The sequence below is a fragment of the Lathyrus oleraceus genome, chromosome 7 (assembly GCF_024323335.1).
Source record: "Lathyrus oleraceus cultivar Zhongwan6 chromosome 7, CAAS_Psat_ZW6_1.0, whole genome shotgun sequence".
NCBI lineage: Eukaryota > Viridiplantae > Streptophyta > Magnoliopsida > Fabales > Fabaceae > Lathyrus > Lathyrus oleraceus.
The window spans coordinates 270,879,003-270,897,483 of record NC_066585.1 but is presented as its reverse complement, the minus strand read 5'-3'; the positions used below and the strand labels follow the sequence as shown (position 1 = coordinate 270,897,483).

At 35.3% G+C, this 18,481-nt stretch overlaps 1 protein-coding gene across 2 annotated transcripts; it reads left to right on the top strand.

Moving 5' to 3' along the window:
• Nucleotides 1-12,133: 12,133 nt before the first annotated feature.
• Nucleotides 12,134-18,205, top strand: LOC127100474 (uncharacterized). Of its 2 annotated transcripts, none has more exons than XM_051037679.1 (8): nt 12,134-12,443; nt 12,517-12,927; nt 13,698-13,778; nt 13,862-14,259; nt 14,567-15,896; nt 16,341-16,435; nt 16,947-17,088; nt 17,436-18,205. In XM_051037679.1, the coding sequence occupies exons 1-8, from the start codon at nt 12,275-12,277 to the stop codon at nt 18,107-18,109; spliced, it is 3,300 nt and encodes a 1,099-aa protein (XP_050893636.1). In that variant the 5' UTR covers nt 12,134-12,274; the 3' UTR covers nt 18,110-18,205. The 2 variants fall into 2 exon arrangements, with proteins under 2 accessions (XP_050893636.1, XP_050893638.1); XM_051037681.1 differs by having other exon boundaries at nt 12,135-12,443; nt 17,439-18,205.
• Nucleotides 18,206-18,481: the final 276 nt, after the last annotated feature.

Genomic DNA, 18,481 nt, shown 5'->3' with positions numbered 1-18,481 from the left:
CACACACACACACACACACACACACACACTCTCAAAGCCTTCATTCGTAGTAGCTAGCACTGAGATTGAAGGAATCCGTTCGTGTGGAATGAGTAGAGGCGTTGTCACTGTTCAACATTCGTGATCACTCCATAGATCTGCATCAAAGTTTTCAATCGCCACAAGAGGTAATGATTCTATTACTGATCATGCCCATTCGTAAGGATCATTAAAGGAGAATTTTTTTAAATTTCGATGCGTTTTGGATCGCTCTTCTCCTACAACTAGGCATACCCACTGTATTGTCTTACCAAAAAAGAAGTAATTAAATGTCTGGGTACAAGCCAAACAACTCTTGATTCACAAGCTGACAAAAATGGAGTATAAAGAAATATTGTATTTGGCTCAAAGAATGAGGTATATCATATGAAATGAATGAAAGTAGAATATGAATGAATTATGAGAATGAATGGAGTGAATGACCAAAGTCACAAAATTGAAGGGTTTGGTAACAAGTGACTGAAGAGGTATAATTTGAGACCAAAGGTAGGGTATATTGGAATCCATATGGTAAATGGTATTTGTAGCTCAAGAGTAAAGGTGGCACGACTAAGATGTGGAGAAACAGAGGCATACCCATTTTATTGTCATTACCAAAAAGAATGAATTAGGTGTTTCGATACAAGCCAAACATATCTTGGCACAAAGATGGACAAATGTCCTAAAATAGTGTATATGGAATTCCAAAGTAAACTGTATCTAGTTTCAAAGAAACGATATATCGTTAGGTGAGCGGTTTATGATTGAAAGTAGATAACGGGTTATGGAATATATGAATGATGCCCTAAGTCGGAGGAGGAATAAATAAAAGTATGCTCTCTAGGAATTTGCATCCTCGTGCCTACATATTCTCACAATGCAATGAGAAAATCAGAGCAATCGTAGTTCGTGGAACTACGAAAACAAAAGGAGATGAGAAGTGTTTGCCTAGGCAACTAGGACTAATAAGACAAACAACTTCAAAAATATGATTGTAGTGATGAACAATGTAACTTGTACCAATAGAATGGTAAAATGGAAACTCACAAAGGCAAACTGGCTTTGAACCCAAGAGTGAAAAGGTACAAACTAAGATGTGGAGGAATAGAGGCATACCCATTGTATTGTCATACCCATTGTATTGTCATACCAAAAGAATGAATTAGATGTTTGGGTACAAGCCAAACGACTCTTAGTTCACAAGATTGATAAATGTCCTAAAGGGATGAGTAGGAGGCCCGCAAGAAAGTATTGTTGGTGCAAGGAAGAATGTATCACTCGTTGAGGAACAAACAGTTCAAGATCAAAGAAGAATAGTATCTTGGATCCATGAAGGAATAAACTTTGAACCGAAGAGCAAAATGGGTATTGACTAGGATATGGATGGAACTAGGAATTACCCACTCTTGTCATAACCAAAAACAAAGTGAATTAAATGTTTGGGTACAGGACAAATAACTCTCAATTCACAAGGCAAACTGTTCATTAGGATCCTACGTACAAGCCAAACAACTCTCAATTCACAAGGCAGACTGCGAAAGGAAAATAAAAGGGGTCACAAAAAGATTTTTATTAGGGTGATTAACGAGATTATGGGTCTCGCTCCTATGTATCCTAAGGTATAATGAGAAATTCAAAGCTATGTAGTTCTACGTAAAAAACTATGTTTTGTTATATTGGTTTGTTTTATTGAACAAGTGTTTAGATTGCCTTCATATGACAAATTATATGTATCCTTTGTCGAAACATGCTCGACATAGCAAATAATGTTGCCATGTATCAAACTGAGATAAGTGACATAGCCAATAACAAGAACTTGCAAATGAATTATTTTCTAAATTCTTTGGCTAAGAACGCTTTCACATAGTTCACCATACTTCCTCCACATTCCATAGTTAATTGAAATTAATTAGAAAGAGCATTTCATGAGCAGTTATATATGGGTCAATCTACGATTAGCCTTAAAGAATTATCCAGTGTGAGACGAAAGGTGGTTGAAACCATTGATGATTACCTAAATAGATTTATGATAATGAAATCAAGGTGTTTCACTCAGGTGCTTGGACACGAATTAGTCAAGTCAGCTGTAGGGGGTCTTGATTATTCCACTAGGAAGAAATTAGACACCAATATTTGAGATATGTGGCCCAACTGGTAGATAAGGTTCGACAACTCAAACACTTGAAGCCCGAAAAGGCCAGGTCGAGTAAGTACCATAAAAAGGAAAGAGTATCTTACGTCGAGATAGACGAAATATAAAACGTATTCGACATAAATAGTGACGTTGTCAAAGAAAATGAGGTTAATGTGACAAAATTGAAGTTAAGACCTCCCTATGTGTGTAAATGATTGAAACCTTCAAATGGGAAAAATCCCATTGAACCAAAAAATGAGAAATTTATCACAAAAACTTATAAGTTTGATGTAACCAAATGTGACGAAATTTTTGATCTTTTGGTTTCTAATAGCTAAATAGTAATCCCTAGAGGGTTGAAAACACCGTTGTTATAACAGATTAAGAAAAAAAGGTTTTTGTAAATTTCATAATTTTCTTGAGCATAAAACCTCACAATGTGTGCTTTTCAGGGATCTGGTTCATAATGGGTTGAAGGACGGAAGACTCAAGTTTGTTGAAAAGCAAAAACCTCGACCAGAGGGTGAATATGATCTTAAAGATAAAGAGGCTTTGTTCGTCGAGCCTGTAGATGTGTTCATGGTCGAAATAACTGAGAGCACAAAAGGGGTTGAAATGGGTATGAAAAGCATATGAAAGTATTTTTTACCAAGGCTGGGTAAGAACTCATTGGTTTTCTGAACATATGTAAACTCAAGGATTCTAAGGTTATGTTCACGCTGCAATGCCGTCTTTAATAAAGAAACAATGAAAGAGTTGGAAAAAACCAACCCTGATCAATCAAAGAAAGTTGGTCGATAAGACCGGCGCAACAAATTCTTTTTTAATCATAGGGGAGTCCCTCAAAGGACTCAAAGGGATAAGACTTACATCCTACCTTTTAATGTTTGTATCAAGAAGTGGTCTAGACCTGTAGGGAGGTTAACCACTTAAAAAGGAAAATGGAAGCGAATAGAAGTAGGTGGGGGATCCTTCTACCTAGACAACCCCCAAACTTCCAAGAAATATTCTTATATTTCTAAAATCTACATGGGGAAGAACCCCATGATGCACATTCAGAGGAGAAGGCACCAAAGAAATAAAAAGGTTGCCTTCGAAGCAGGAAGCACAAACTATAACACCCTATTTCCCCAATGCATAATTATAATTAAAGCATAGATTCTAAACAACATTCACACATAGGATGTTACACATCTCGAAATATACTTGTTGATCATGTAACACTTAATTTAAATAAACATGTAACACCTATCATCGCATGCTCACATTCACTTAGGGTATCATCGAGCTGAAGTACTCAATTATAACACACCAATTTAAAACTCATGATAAATATCATATAATAACTAGAAAGCATCGACTCATAAGTCTCCTCCTAATGCTTATCACACCAAAACATAAAATACGAGAGCATACATTATCTCTCATAAATCTCAACATAAAATAAAAAAATTGCTCCCCAGTGTTACATATCAGAGCATAATCAAAGCTAAAACAAAGAAATTAAAAGAAACAACCCCAAGAACAAGCTTCCACTCATAGTAGAAACTTTACTCTTGAGTATCTGCATGATGCCCATGTAAAGGCAACATTCAAATAGAAGGAGTGAGAAATCACATTTAATAATAACAGGCAAATACTGCCAGGTAAGATATCAACACATAACATAAGCTACACAATCTCGAATTATAGTATATCAATTACATTCTCACACCAACTCATCGATCACAACTCACTCAAATACCAATCACACACCAATTACACATAACATCAATATCATATCCATTTATCTCATCATACATCTCATACTCAAAATGCAACTCCATGCAACTTTATGCATGTGGTACCAACTAAAAAATGGTTACCTCAGGAACTGGGTTCCCTCTATGAACCAATGATTCCCCTCTCTAACCTTTAAGCCCCCTCTCTGAGTTTAGGACAAGCCACTAGTCCATTCTTTGAACTAGCAACCTGCCTCTTGACAATACTCAACATGGATGCATGAACATGTTAACAAAATTTCAACGTTTTAAGACCCCTATTCTGATCCTAACATAAATGCATTGACAACTCAAGTAATCCCCTATATGGATTACATTCCACCAAAATAAAAAATGCACATTATCAACCAATCTTAAATCACTCATCTGACTTTATTTAATCTCTTAAAGAACACTATTAGTGAGCTTCAACATACCCAACTTCACACTTTGCTACGTGACTTTGCAAACCAAAATAAAATATCTAAATTCTTTAATCAACTCCAACTCTTTAGCCATTAGTGTCGACATATGCAGCATCTTCATGTTCAACACATCGGCTACGACATTGGCTTTACCATGATAGTGATTCAAACTAAAATCACAGTCCTTCAACAACTCAAGCCATCTTCTATATATCATATTCAACTCATTTTGATCGAACATGTACTTCAAACTCTTATGATCACTAAACACTTAAATCTATAGTTAAACAAATACTGTCTCCAAATCTTAAGTGCGAACACAATGATCGCTAACTCTAAATCATTCGTAGGATAATTCTTCCCATGAACTTTAACTTGTCTTGATGCATAAGCCACAAATTATCCATTTTACATCAACACACCTCCTAAACTCATATTAGAAGCATCATACCACATAACGAAAGATTCAGTCGGACTCGACAAAATCAACACTAGAGTCGACGTCAACCTCTTCTTAAGCTCTTGAAAACTTTCTTCACAATTAACATTCGAAACATACATCTGAATCTTCTTAGTTAGATGAGTTAACGGTGAGGCCAACTTGGAAAAGCCTTCAATAAATATACGATAATAACCAACTAGCCTGAGAAAACTTCGAATCTCAGTGACAAACTTGGGAGTCTCCCACTGCAACACAACTTCAACCTTCGACGAATCTACCGCAATACCTCTACTACAAATAGCATGGTCGAGAGAACTCACTTTTTCCAACCAAAACTCATGATTTAACTTAGCATACAATTGCTTCTCTTACAATAGCTTCAACACAACTCTTATTTGTTCAACATGCTTTTCATCTGTTTGCGAATAAATTAGGATATCATCGATAAACACTACTATAAACTTATCCAAATACTGATGAAAAATTCTATTCATATACTTCATGAGTACACCAGGAGCATTCAACACACCATACGACATTAGTGAATACTCGTAATGATCGTACCTCGTTTTGAATGTAGTCTTCGGAATATCTTCAGCCTTCACACGAATCTGATGATACCCCGACCTCAAATCAATCTTACTAAAGATGCAAGCAGCCACCAACTTATCCATTAAATCATCAATTCTCTGAAGCGGATACTTGATTTTGATAATCACCTTATTCAATTGTCGATGGTCAACACATAGCCTCATATTGTCGTCTTTCTTCTTCACTAACAACATTGGTGCACCCCAAAGTAAAACACTCAGACAAATAAACTTCTTCTCAAGAAAATAATCTAATTGCTTATTCAACTCACTAAACTCTGAAGCAAACATTTGATATGGGGCCAATGATACTGAACTAGTACCTGGTACTAAGTCTATAGCAAACTCAACCTCGTGTTCTAGTAGCAAATCACTGATGTATTCAGGAAACACTTATGGGAAATCACAAACAACCAGAAGATTACCAAATACTCCTTTTCATTTGGCTCATAATGGGGATAACATCACCAACAATTACATACCATCCCTTAAGGACTCTCTTACTTGCTTAGCCGATACAAGCAACTCCTCACTAGCATCAAATTCTGGAAACGACACTGACTTGTCGAAACAGTTGACATGAACTTCGAATCTCCATCTTCAACAAACTCAAAAAAACAACACTGACTTATCCAACAACCAACACTCTTGCAATCGGCGGAACGCTGAACCAATCCTCCACACCTAAAACATCTCAGAGAAAAAGAGCCTTATCGCCCACTTGTTTCAAACCCACCTTTGCAAACAAGTGGTTAGAAAAACAAACAGGTATCGACAATGTTTCACATACATGTCACGAAAAAAGGAACATACAACATTACAACAACTTGGTCGGACGGACCGACATGCTATAGTATCATTAGTATAACACCCTATTTCCCGAACGCATGATTATAATTAAATCAGAGACTTTTCAAAACATTCAAACATAAGATGTTACACATCTCGAAACATACATGTTGATCATGTAACACTTAATTTAAATAAACATGCAACACGTGTCATCGCATGCTTACCTTCAATTAGGGTATCATCGCAGCGGAAATACTCAATTAAAACACACCAATTTAAATCTCATATCATAATTATAAAGCATTGACTCGTAAGTCTTCTCTAAATGCTTACCACACCAAAACATGAAATACGAGAGCATACATTGTCTCTCATAAATCTCAATATTAAATAAAGAAATCGCTCCCCAGTGATACATATTAGAGCATAACTAAAGCTAAAATAAATAAATTAAAAGAAATTGCTCAAAGAACAAGCTTTCACCCACAATAGCGACTCTACTCTTGAGTATCTGCACGATGATCATGTAAAGGCAATATTCAAACATAAGGGGTGAGAAATCATATTCAATAATAACAGACATATACTGCAAGGTAGGATATCAACATATAACATAATCTACACAATCTCAAATCACATCATATAAATTACATTCTTACACTAACTCATCAATCACACCTCATTCACATATCAATCACACACCAATTAAATACAACATTAATATCATATGCATTTATCTAATTATGCATCTCATAATCAAAATATAACTCCATGTAACTCTGTGCATATGGTACCAACTCAACAATGGTTCACTTAGGAATCGAGACCCTTCTCTAAACCCATGATCCCCCTCTCCGAGCTTGTGACAAGCCAATAGTCCCCTCTTTAAACTAGTTACTTGCCTCTTGACAAAACACAACATGAATGCATGAACATGTTAAGAAAATTTCAATGCATTAAGATCCCTCTTCTGAACCTAACATAAATGCATTGGCAACTTAAGTAATCCCCTCCCTGGATTACATCTCACCGAAATCACAAAATGCACATTAGTAATCAACAATGTAACACAAGCATGCTAATAATTCATCTCAACATAATTATATTTAAAGCAAACAACAATTCAACCCCACAACTCAAAATAATCCATATTCACAATATTATCATATTTCAAGATTATTCTCAATGCTTAACATCTCGTCCTAACACATATTCAAACATTTCCATAACTCACGAAACATATTACTCAAAACTCACACAACTCGACATTTATTCGATCAATTAATCTTTTAATAATCTTTCTCATCAATTACTCATGTTATCACAATAAATTCAGCCCCTGAAATTATTAACAATTGATAGTAATTCGCATTGGCTTTCCAATGCTTCGAACCACACCTCAACCCGAGTCACAAAACTCAAGTTACGACAAAAATAGTTAGATCTGAAAAATCAACACACAACAACTGTAACTGATTAACCAAAATACATAACCGGTTACATTCACAAAAATTTCAAAAAAAACCTATCAGTTTAGTTGTACCGATTACCACTGTAGAGAAACGAAAAAATGTGATTTTTACCATTAGAGGACCTCCGGAACTCTGATTTCGATTCCGTAAAAACCCCCGAAATCAGAATTCGACGTAATGCAATTATCTAATTATTAAAACAACAATTTAACATATATAATTCTCAATTATATCGAAAACATATTAACCCCTAAGCTTCAAATCTTCGACAATGGTGGGAAATATTAACAATTTCAAAATAGTAATCACATACCAAATTATACACGAAAATACACATCAACTCAACCAATCAACATCATAATATCATAGAAACTCAAAATTTCATGAACAACCTAATGCCCTATTGGAGGCTAAGGATCCCTTTACCCTACCCCTCATGCATAAGCCCTATTGAAAGCTATTCTCACCCTTACCTTGTTCTGCTAGCATCAATGGTTGGTTATGTTATTGCTTATCCTCTCCTTCTATGTTAGCCCTCCTCTTGCTATTCTCTCGCTCATTCTCTTGCCTTAACTTTCTTTTCCTCTTTTCTCCCAAAAATTCTACGCACTGCTCAACTATCTCCTTCTAATTCTCTTTTTACACTAAAAACCTAGTCTCCTCATTAGACTATTTCTACTTTACCCTTACTTTTCTCTCTAACCCCCACATTACCCTCAATATCTCTACAACTTTTATTTTATTTTTATATTTTATTTTACTTAAATAATAAAATCAAAATATTATTTTAGTTAATAAAATAATTCTAAGTTATTATATCTTTCTCTAATTACTTTCCACACCCTACTACAAGGTTACTCACCCCCTCTCACCCACATTCATTTATCCAGCCACCCACAATAATCAAATAAATACACAAATAAATACATAAAAATATAATTACATTAAAATAAAATAATTTACTAAAACAAAGGTGTTACACGAGTAAGAATAGTACTGTCCAAGCTATGACTGATGGACAAAAGGCAAAGAAGCCTGTCAAACAAATGTTGTTTCCCCCACTACCACAAGTGGTGGAAAATAAACCTAAGGTCTCTGTCGGATCAGACGAGGAGATGACGAGCAACGACTTTGACTATGAGTCGGAGGATGAGCTAGATATCATATGTAATATGATCCCAGTGCTGCCATTAGAATATGATACAATTGCTGAGGCAACTGAAGAGGAAGATGAACTGGACGAAAAATGGATACCCATAAACCTTTATGCTAATATGTTATGCATAACAACTCTGTTAATGAGGACAAGGCCATATTTGAAAGACTTGACATGTTTATGCAATAACATATGAAGCCTTTGTACACAAAGGCCAAAGTGGAAGGTGTCAGGGTTAAAAATGTTCTCATTCCTTTTGCAAAAGTAATGGTAGCTTTCAAGCCATTTCTCGATGGCGTTGTCGGTGGAAAATAAGAAAGCCTTCCCTTAAAGAATGAAACACTTATGGAGCAGTTGGCTCAAACTAAACTGCATGACCTCCAAGTTTGGCTGGTAAGGAGCAACCCTTAGTCATGTCTTGGAAGAGGTAAGTCTCGACCACAAAGCTATGAGACTGAAGCAAGTGTGTAAAGTAGAATGTATATCTCTCACTTCTTATTGAGACAAATTGGGAAATGGTTTTCTAAACCACTCAGGACCACACCATCTGTTGGAAAACAGTGTCATAATCGAAGTGAAAGTTTTGCACATATAAAACATTTGGAAGTAATTCTCGAATACCTCCAAAGAAATAACTTTCCCATCGTCATGAGTAAGTTTTGCAAGCCTAATACCATCAATTCCCAGCTTTGGGTTAAGAGGAGCTCTGGTCTCAAGGGAAGACTCGAAAGTGGCACTAAGCCACAATTGTAGAAGCCAGATAAGGCCACCTATCTGAAGGCCATCAAGTTTCGCCCTGTTATTCAATTCTTTACAGGCTAACCCTAACAATTCATATAGGTAAAAAAGAATAAACCAATTGGGGAAAATCCTTCTCCCTTCATGAAGTTGGGTGGCTAAATGGACATCCTTAATTGCCGCATGAACAAATCGAGTGTAGAAGACATACCTAGAAAGCCAGTAAGTTAGGAAAGCAATATATTCCTGATCATCTACTCGATTTGCAGAACCCTGGTGATCCTCTATAAAGGAGCTATAAGCAGTTCTGGAGAAGGTAAAACCAGGTTTTGTTTTTGTTTTTATTGAAGGCTAAAAGCCTCTCTAGTTAGTCGAAGATCAACTATAACAACAATGTCGAAGAAAGTGAGAGTTATCATCCCACAAAGAAGGTGAAACATATTGGTCGATGTATCCTAGGAGCACATAGCTTAAATGGGCATATGAGAATTGTATATGGGACCAAATCGTGACAGCTGGATTAGGTCAAAAATGCCTAAATCCCTAAAAAAATGCTTGTTTTTCCCTTCAACCTTATTCAACCATCTGATGTAATCTACACCCTCAGTTGTAAGAGAAGAACAAGACACCATGTTCTTAAAGAAGTTGAAATTAAATGGGGCATCCACGAACACCAAAGGTTCGTAATCAGGGAAAGTAGGAAATTTATTTTTCCAACATGTGAGGTTTCTTGATGCGCTTGAGGAGAGGACCCATGAACGCATGAATAAAGTTAGGAATGTAGTAAGGACTAAAGAAGCACAATGATATAGGTTCCTTCTTCCATCCTCCATGAGAGGTTCAAGGTTTCTTTTTTGCTTGCATTTCAAAAAGATGGAAAATGTGAGAGAGAAGAGGATGTCGAGGGGTAACATGTTAAATACCTAAAGGAGAAAACAATTCATTTTTCCCCTCCAAATGATCTTGGCCACGTGGCATGCTCGAGTCAACATATGGCGTTGAAAGGTAACTGGGAAAGATGAAAATGGAATTAAGATGATTTTTCTTGATTTCAATTTTAGTTAAAGCTCATAGGAAATAAGGAGTGATCATGATCGATTGCACCCAGGTTTGTGGTATGACGCTTTTGTGTAAGGTGGTCATAATAACCAAAGAATAATCATTAAATACTGAGGCATTTTGTTGAAGTGACGTGTTATTGAATCTACTTTGCAAGTTAGTTACCGTCTTTAGCCGCTTATAAATACCAATTGTAACTAACTTATAAACTAGATTCACTAAAACCTTTTTCCAGCTTTCTCTCTTCTTCAATATTGAATTCTTTATTTTTCTTCACTTTCACCATGCTCATTCAAAACTTCAAGACTTGCATAGAAGTAGAACAAATTTATTTTAGAGTTAGAAAATTTAAATTTAAAGCACAAAACCTGATAGATATGATTAGAAAGAAACAAATCTTGTTAAAAAGTGTAGCTGAGACCACAAATCTGATAGATATTTTTTCCTATAAATAAAAGTAAGATTCATAAAAATTCATAACCATAATATATGATTTCAAGCAGTATTCCGAAATTTTTAGATTTAAAGGTAAAATACAAAATGGAAGTCTTACAAAAATACATGTAAAAGAAAAAAAAAAGTGGAAAAATGAAAGATTGAACACACAAAACTAAAACTTAAAAAAATAAATGTAGTTAGAAGGATACAAGTTTCTTACATCTTTATAAATAAAACTCAATTCTAAGTGCTCCTTGTTGTTGGAAAACACATATCATTTATGATGGACTTCCACAACAAGTTTTCAAAGCTCCTTTCTGTCATTGATGTCCTTTATCATCTTATAGGGTCTTGTCATGATCAGAGATCTAAGGTAAGAGTAAAAATGAAGTCATTAGGGTTTTAAAACCATTAAGAAAAATAGATTTTGAGAATTCGTTACCTATTTTATTGAAAGAAATATTGAAATAGTTTCAGAGAAGATTTCTAATCAATTGAAGAAAAACATGAATGATGAATATGAGTGAGTAGGGAGTGATGATAGATATAGAAAAATTTCAATTTATTGAAGAAAAATAGGGACAAAGAAGATGAGTGAGGATATAAAATAAGAATAAATGTAATAGATTTGAACATGTTAAAGAAAAATAGAGACGAGAAAGATGAGTGAGGGTAAGGGATGATGAAAAATGTAGAGAAATGTGAATATGATCATTATATTTACATAGATTTAGAAGATTGAGATCGCAAATCAGTGATGGAAAAAATGTTGATTGATTTGACATAAAAAATCGACTTCTAACAAAAAAGAAAATAATAAACTGAAAAAGTGTAATGGAGTTGTCTTATAGTGTTGAACAAATAGATAGACAAAATTCCTTATGACCATTTGACATAATTAGTTGGAAAATAGAAAAATTAGATCACAACTACCTTCCTTCTATAAGAAAGGATAAGGATATAAAAGATAGTTTACATATCAATTTTAAAAAATAAATAAATAGACTACTCATTTTAAGATCAAAAGATTAATCCATTTGGTGAATAGTTTGACTACTACTAATTTTATGATCAAAAGATTAACACTTGTATTTTGTATAAGGAATAAATAGACTATTTTATTAATTTTTTTTTTAAAGTGAAGGGTTTGGAGAAATCCAGCATAGCCCGGAAAAGGCATTGCGGCGTGCATGTTGTGAAACACTCAGTCGGCGAAGCATCAGTCAGCAGCAAACGGAAACTGAACAACGATGAAGCCTCCCGTCCCTTTACCGGCGGCGGTGATAGCAATAGCTCTAGCAACAACAACACTATCTCTCTTCTTCGTCCCCTCTTCATCATGGCAGATCCTCACAAACCACAACTTCACTTCTCAGATCCAACACCATCCACACATCCTCCTCCTCCTCACTCTCCCCTGTACTCAATCTCTCAACCTCCCTTTCATTTCATCACAATCTCATCATAGTTCTAATCCTTAACTCTTTTGCAGGGTCTGGTGAATCTCGTTCCCTAATGAACGATATCTCGCTTGTAATCTCCAACAAGCCGCAAGAATTTCCCGATCTTAAACTAATGTTTATGCATGTCAATAAAGAGAAAATGATAATGGATTCAATTGGTGTTAATGTGGATGGAATGATAACTGTGGTTTATTTTCATTATTCGGTGGCTTATAAGTACACAGGAAGACTTTCCGCCAAGAGTATTTTGTCTTCGTTTCATCGTTATGTTTCCGTTGCGCCTCAGGAGGTTCCTTTCAAAGTGCTTGATAGTCCGAGGGATTTTGCTTCATTTGTCGATTCGGCCGATGCGACTATGGTTCTTGTTGATTTTTGTGGATGGACGCAGAAGTTGATAGCTAGGAGTAAGAAATTCAATGGAACACAAAATGGTACTATTGGTGAGTCTTAAATTTTGGTTATTAGTAGCTTAGATGTGACTGTAACTAACCTCCATGAAGTTGATATTTACCTAACATTTGATCATGGGGGCATTTGCAATAGATTTTTTTGAGTTTATTTTCATAACAATAATACGAGTCTCTTTGGATTGGATTGGATTGGATTGACTCATTTGAATTTGAACAAAACACTCGTGAGACTACTTGAGAGGACTTATGGAAACAACTTATGACATGGTCCATAATCCGTTTTCAGCTTATTTCCTTAAGTTTTCTATGATATCTTGTGAAAACAATATATGTAGCTTATCCGAAAATAGTTATAATTGTGAAGTTTATAAAAATAGCTTTATGGATATGTTTTCCGAGTTGTTTCTAGCTTTTTTTTTTGGTAAGCTTCTCAAGATTGATATGAAAATGCTTATGCAGAACTTATTCATTTCCTAGTGGATTGGAGTCCACCCAAAGTTTTGTTTTTTTAAGGAAAATAACGCAGATAGCTTTTCAATTTGTATATACAACTGTAAATATCTTACCGAGTTTCAAGACTCATGACATAATTTAATTTCATATGTGATAAGCACTTCTTAGAAATAGTTTCTTTAAGTAGTATTACTAATTCCTTTTTTTTCATTTCAATATTTACATAAGCATGTCATCTCTTTCTTGAAAGCTTTTATGTGTATGTATATGTTACTTGGAATGTGTTATTGGCAATGACACTTGATGGAAGACGAGTCACTATCTTTGCGTGGGAATTTTCTTTGCAGGGCTTCACCTTGGAATGGGTTTTAGTGGAGAAAATGACAGAGTACCGTTTTCAAGGGGGAAGACTAACCAGAAGGTTGCTGGTATTATCTAAGATTGAGTTTAAATGATAAATACATAATTTCATTCCTTTCTGTTTTCATTTTCTTTTTTCCTTCATAATCAGAGGAGGCCATGTGCAAGGTTGAACACAACATCAACAATAAAGGGTTTTGTGAAGTTCCTTGGCTTGGGGATTTCATCTCAGTAAATGATGGCCATTTGGGGGGCTTCAAGGATCCGAATACTCATAATCTTCACTCTTGTTCATATGAAGAATTTAAGCGTTTCCATTCTTTCTATGAGAAGTTCATGAATGCTGTGAAAGAATTCTTTCTGCCTCCTGATCGACGTAGATTTGGTCTGGTTTCAGATAGGGCGATGCTTTCATCCTTAGGTGTTGGTGATTCCGGTTCATGGTTTGCAGTTCACTACCTAGCTGGATGTTCAAGTTGTTCACATATTCTTAAAGAAGAGGATGACTTGAACTATGTTTTGCAGAGGAATAATTATTTTGTCAAAGAGGTGAATAAAACCTTTCTAACTATTGTTACGTGTTTTGTGGTGTATGTCATGAAGTTATATTTCATTGCTCCCTTATCCCATCTCCAAGTCCATCTTTGACTGTAGTCGTCACGAGTCAACTATCCTGAAAGCTTAAGTTGTTAGGTGAAGATATATGAATGCTCTTACATTGCAATTCCAATGGTATTGTTGTAGACTAGTTTATTTAACTGATGTAGATATACACACCAACATGCAAGTATTCATGCTTCTTTCGATCAACTAATCATTTGTTGAGATCTGCACTGTTTTATTTGTTTTCATTTAGTTGGAAGGTAATGGACACGATCAAGAAGCCACCATACCAGCAAATAAGCCATCAGTACTTCTATTTATTGATAGATCATCATACTCCTCAGAAACTAGGGGAAAAAGTTTGGAAGCTCTTAAAGCTCTCAGAGTGTTGGCACAACACTATCCTGTGAATCAAATGGATAGGAATAATGATAATCACAAGAAAGTTTTAATCCAAAATTATCGTGGCACAAAGAGCACATCCGATCTTCTTAGGTCAAATTTATTGATGAAAGCTCAGAAGATTAAACTAAACAAGAAGATATCTTCCATTACAATTATTAATGAGGGTAAGCAAGTTAGTGTGGATAATGTAGCTTCTGATCTACAAGTGAGTTCTTTGAACGAGTTATTGGGTTACATTGTCCAGCAAAAGAAAGATGGAAAACTAAGCTCTCTAGCCAAGGGTTTAGGTTTCCAACTTTTATCTGAGGATATTGACATCAGTTCAGCCAATACACAACAACAATTGCATTCCGAAGTTCAATCAAACCAAATTTCAGCAGAAACTTCTCAAGAAGATCATACAGGTACTGTAATTACAGATGGCTATCCATATAAATCTGCTATAGAGGTTGTGGAAAATCCTAAATTGGTCGTGCTATCTTCTCAGCATGATGAAGTCAAGAAATCTTCTATTGTCACTGGTGAAGAGATAAAAGCTGTGCACTCTGAAGAATCTATTGAAGATCACAAACTTCCTAGTGCCAAAATTATTCAATCGGAAATAAATAGCCCCAGGGATGGTTCTTTTGATGGAAACAAGTATGCAGAAGAAGAGGATGATTTTCTTGGTTTTAATGGTTCCTTTTTGTATTCTGATGGTAATTATCAGTTGCTTGAAAGGCTCACTGGTGCTTATAGAGTTCCATCTATGGTCATAGTTGACCCCTTTTGGCAGCAACATTATGTTTACCCTGAAGAGAAAAGTTTCAACTTAGCTTCACTGCATGGTTTTCTTTCAGAGTTTCTTAGTGGAACTCTGCTTCCGTATCAGCTGTCAGAAGATGTTCTTCAAGGCCAAAGGGAGGCCAGGCATCCTCCATTTGTTAATTTGGATTTTCATGAAGTGGATTCTATACCTCGAATCACAGCTCATACTTTCTCTGAACTTGTTATTGGTTTCAATCTTTCTAACAAAGAGAACACTTCAAATGCATGGAACAAAGATGTTTTGGTCTTGTTTAGCAATAGTTGGTGTGCATTCTGCCAGAGAATGGATTTGATTGTTCGTGAAGTATATCGGACCATTAAGGGCTATGTCGATACGTTAAAAAGGGAATCTCAGAACGTTACTGATCACGGTGAGAATTTAGACTCTTTGTGTGTGTCTGTCTGTCATTACTGCCATATATTTTACCTGCTTAATGTTTAGCTTGTTTATTTTAGCATGTTTTTGCTAAAATGAGAGTATTTAGTAAGTTGTTCAATGACTTCTATTTTAGCAATAGGCTTTTCATGTTTTTATTATGCGCACAGTTCCTAACTTCCCGTCAATCTGTAATTTTGCAATTCACCGTCAAATTGATTTTAACTTGAATTTGAAATGCCAGTTTATACTTGCAATTTGTAAATGAGTTTGACCCTGCACCATTGATCATTTCATTAATGACAATGTTGTCCTATTTGATGGGCTTGATTGATTGATGTTGGATGTTGTTATTTGAATAGTTTTTTTTTTGTTGAGAGTTTTCTGATGAAATGGTAGATAGTCTCTAACATCAGGACAACTGATTGCTTCATGGCAGACAATTTTGATTATGTTTTAATGAAGATTCCGACAATCTACCTATTGGATTGTACATTGAATGACTGCCATCTGATACTGAAGTCTGTCAATCAGGTACTTGTAGATTCATGTTTTCCAGGCCTCAATGTCGTGTCTCCTATTTATTTTAATTACATGGATCGAACTGTTTTTTAATGTCTTATCATAAAATAATGTCTACTGACTAGTGACAAATCATCAAATAACTCTTGGTTTTAGCCATATTTTTTAGAATATTGGACTAAAATGACTTTTGTGGTTTAAGCCAAAAAAACTTTAAATTTGTTCAGGCTTGAATTAGGAGCCAAAAGCTATTTTTGAATTAAGACGGGTATAATTAGTCGCATTGCAAAAGAATAGAGGGACTTTAAACATTTTTAAAATTCAATATTCTTGTTATCAACAGATATCATGAGGAAATATGATGAATTTCATCTATGATTTATTTGAAGTATGTATAATTGAATGCAAGTAGTCTAGTCTGTAAATTTGAAAGTTTTTGCAGTTTGAAGTGTTGGACATTGTAGGCATTTGTTTATGATCTTTAGTAATAATTAATAATGTTAGGTGCATGTTAAATATGCAGAAGGAGGTTTATCCTGCACTGGTTCTATTTCCAGCAGAGAAAAAGGAACCTCTTCTTTATGGAGGAGATGTGGCTGTAATTGATGTTATGAAGTTTTTAGCAGAGCATGGAAGTAACTTTCATGATCTTATCAGAGATAAAGGTAAAACATTCATTGTGTCATTGTGATATACCAATTTTCTATGTATGTATCTGAATATTATAAAGCGTCTGAATCAGTTTTTATTGATGTCAAACTTGGATCGAACATTTGTCACTACCCCCTCATCCTTGTTTCCCAACCCTTTTTATTCTCGGTATCCACCTATAGTAGGCTCCACATGGACTTCAATGGGACTTGACCAGTGGAGTCATAGACTCATAATAGTTAGTGTATCCTAATTTGACTCGTGCGTTTATTAGCACATTACCTTTTAATTTCCTGTTTTCTGTTTTGTCAAACCTAAACATTAATTGTTAGTTTAAATTCTCTTGTCACGATTCCCCTAGCAGTTCTGTGGCTGTCTGAAAGAGTTGTCAAGAATCAAAACTTACATGGCACTTTGCAAACTGATGTTCATGAGGAGTCACTTCACATGCGGCCAAAATACCGTGGAGTCCCAGGTCCTGATAGAGTACTGAATCAGGCGGTAGAACCCAACATGATAAATTTACCAGTATCAAATGAACGGGTTGAAATATTGCCTCACGTGGTGGTCGGTTCTGTGCTAATTGCCACAGAAAAGCTTTTAGGGGTTCAGCCATTTGATGGATCCAAGATTCTCATTGTGGCAGCCAATCAAATAACTGGATTTCAAGGTCTTATCATTAACAAGCATCTAAACTGGAGTTTTCTGCCTAAATTGGAAGAAGACTTTAAAACATTGAAAGAGGCTCCTTTGTCCTTTGGGGGTCCAGTTGTGAAAACCGGAATGCCGCTATTATCCTTAACTAGAATAGTTTCCGGAAACAATTTACCCGAAATCCTACCTGGAGTTTACTTCCTTGATCATATAGTGACAATTAGTAAAATCGAGGAACTGAAATCAGCAAATCAACCAGTTGATAGTTACTGGTTTTTCTTCGGGTACTCAAATTGGGAATGGAATCAGTTGTATCATGAGATAGCAGAAGGAGCTTGGAACTTGAGTGAGGATGGAGTGAGACATTTACAATGGCCTTGACTTCCATCTATTTATCAACTTTACTGTACTATTAACATTATTTATCTCCTTGTTATTTATAGATATTATTTAAAAGGCAAGTATTTTAGAAAGTAACATCCAGCATACCTAGCCAAGGCAATTTTCTTCTTCTTTTGAAATGGTTGCTTTACACCATGCGTGTCTTGTTACTTGATAGACCTTTACTGGCTTTACATTAAGATGTCCGTTTAAAGAGCAAGGTCACACATTTTCTCCAAACCCACTAAATAACCATATTAAGCACGTTGCACTACTTTCTGCACTTCCCGGCATTAGATATCTTAACATTGCATGTATTGCAGTAGTAAATGTGTTAATAATACTAATACATTAAAAGAGATAGAATATAAT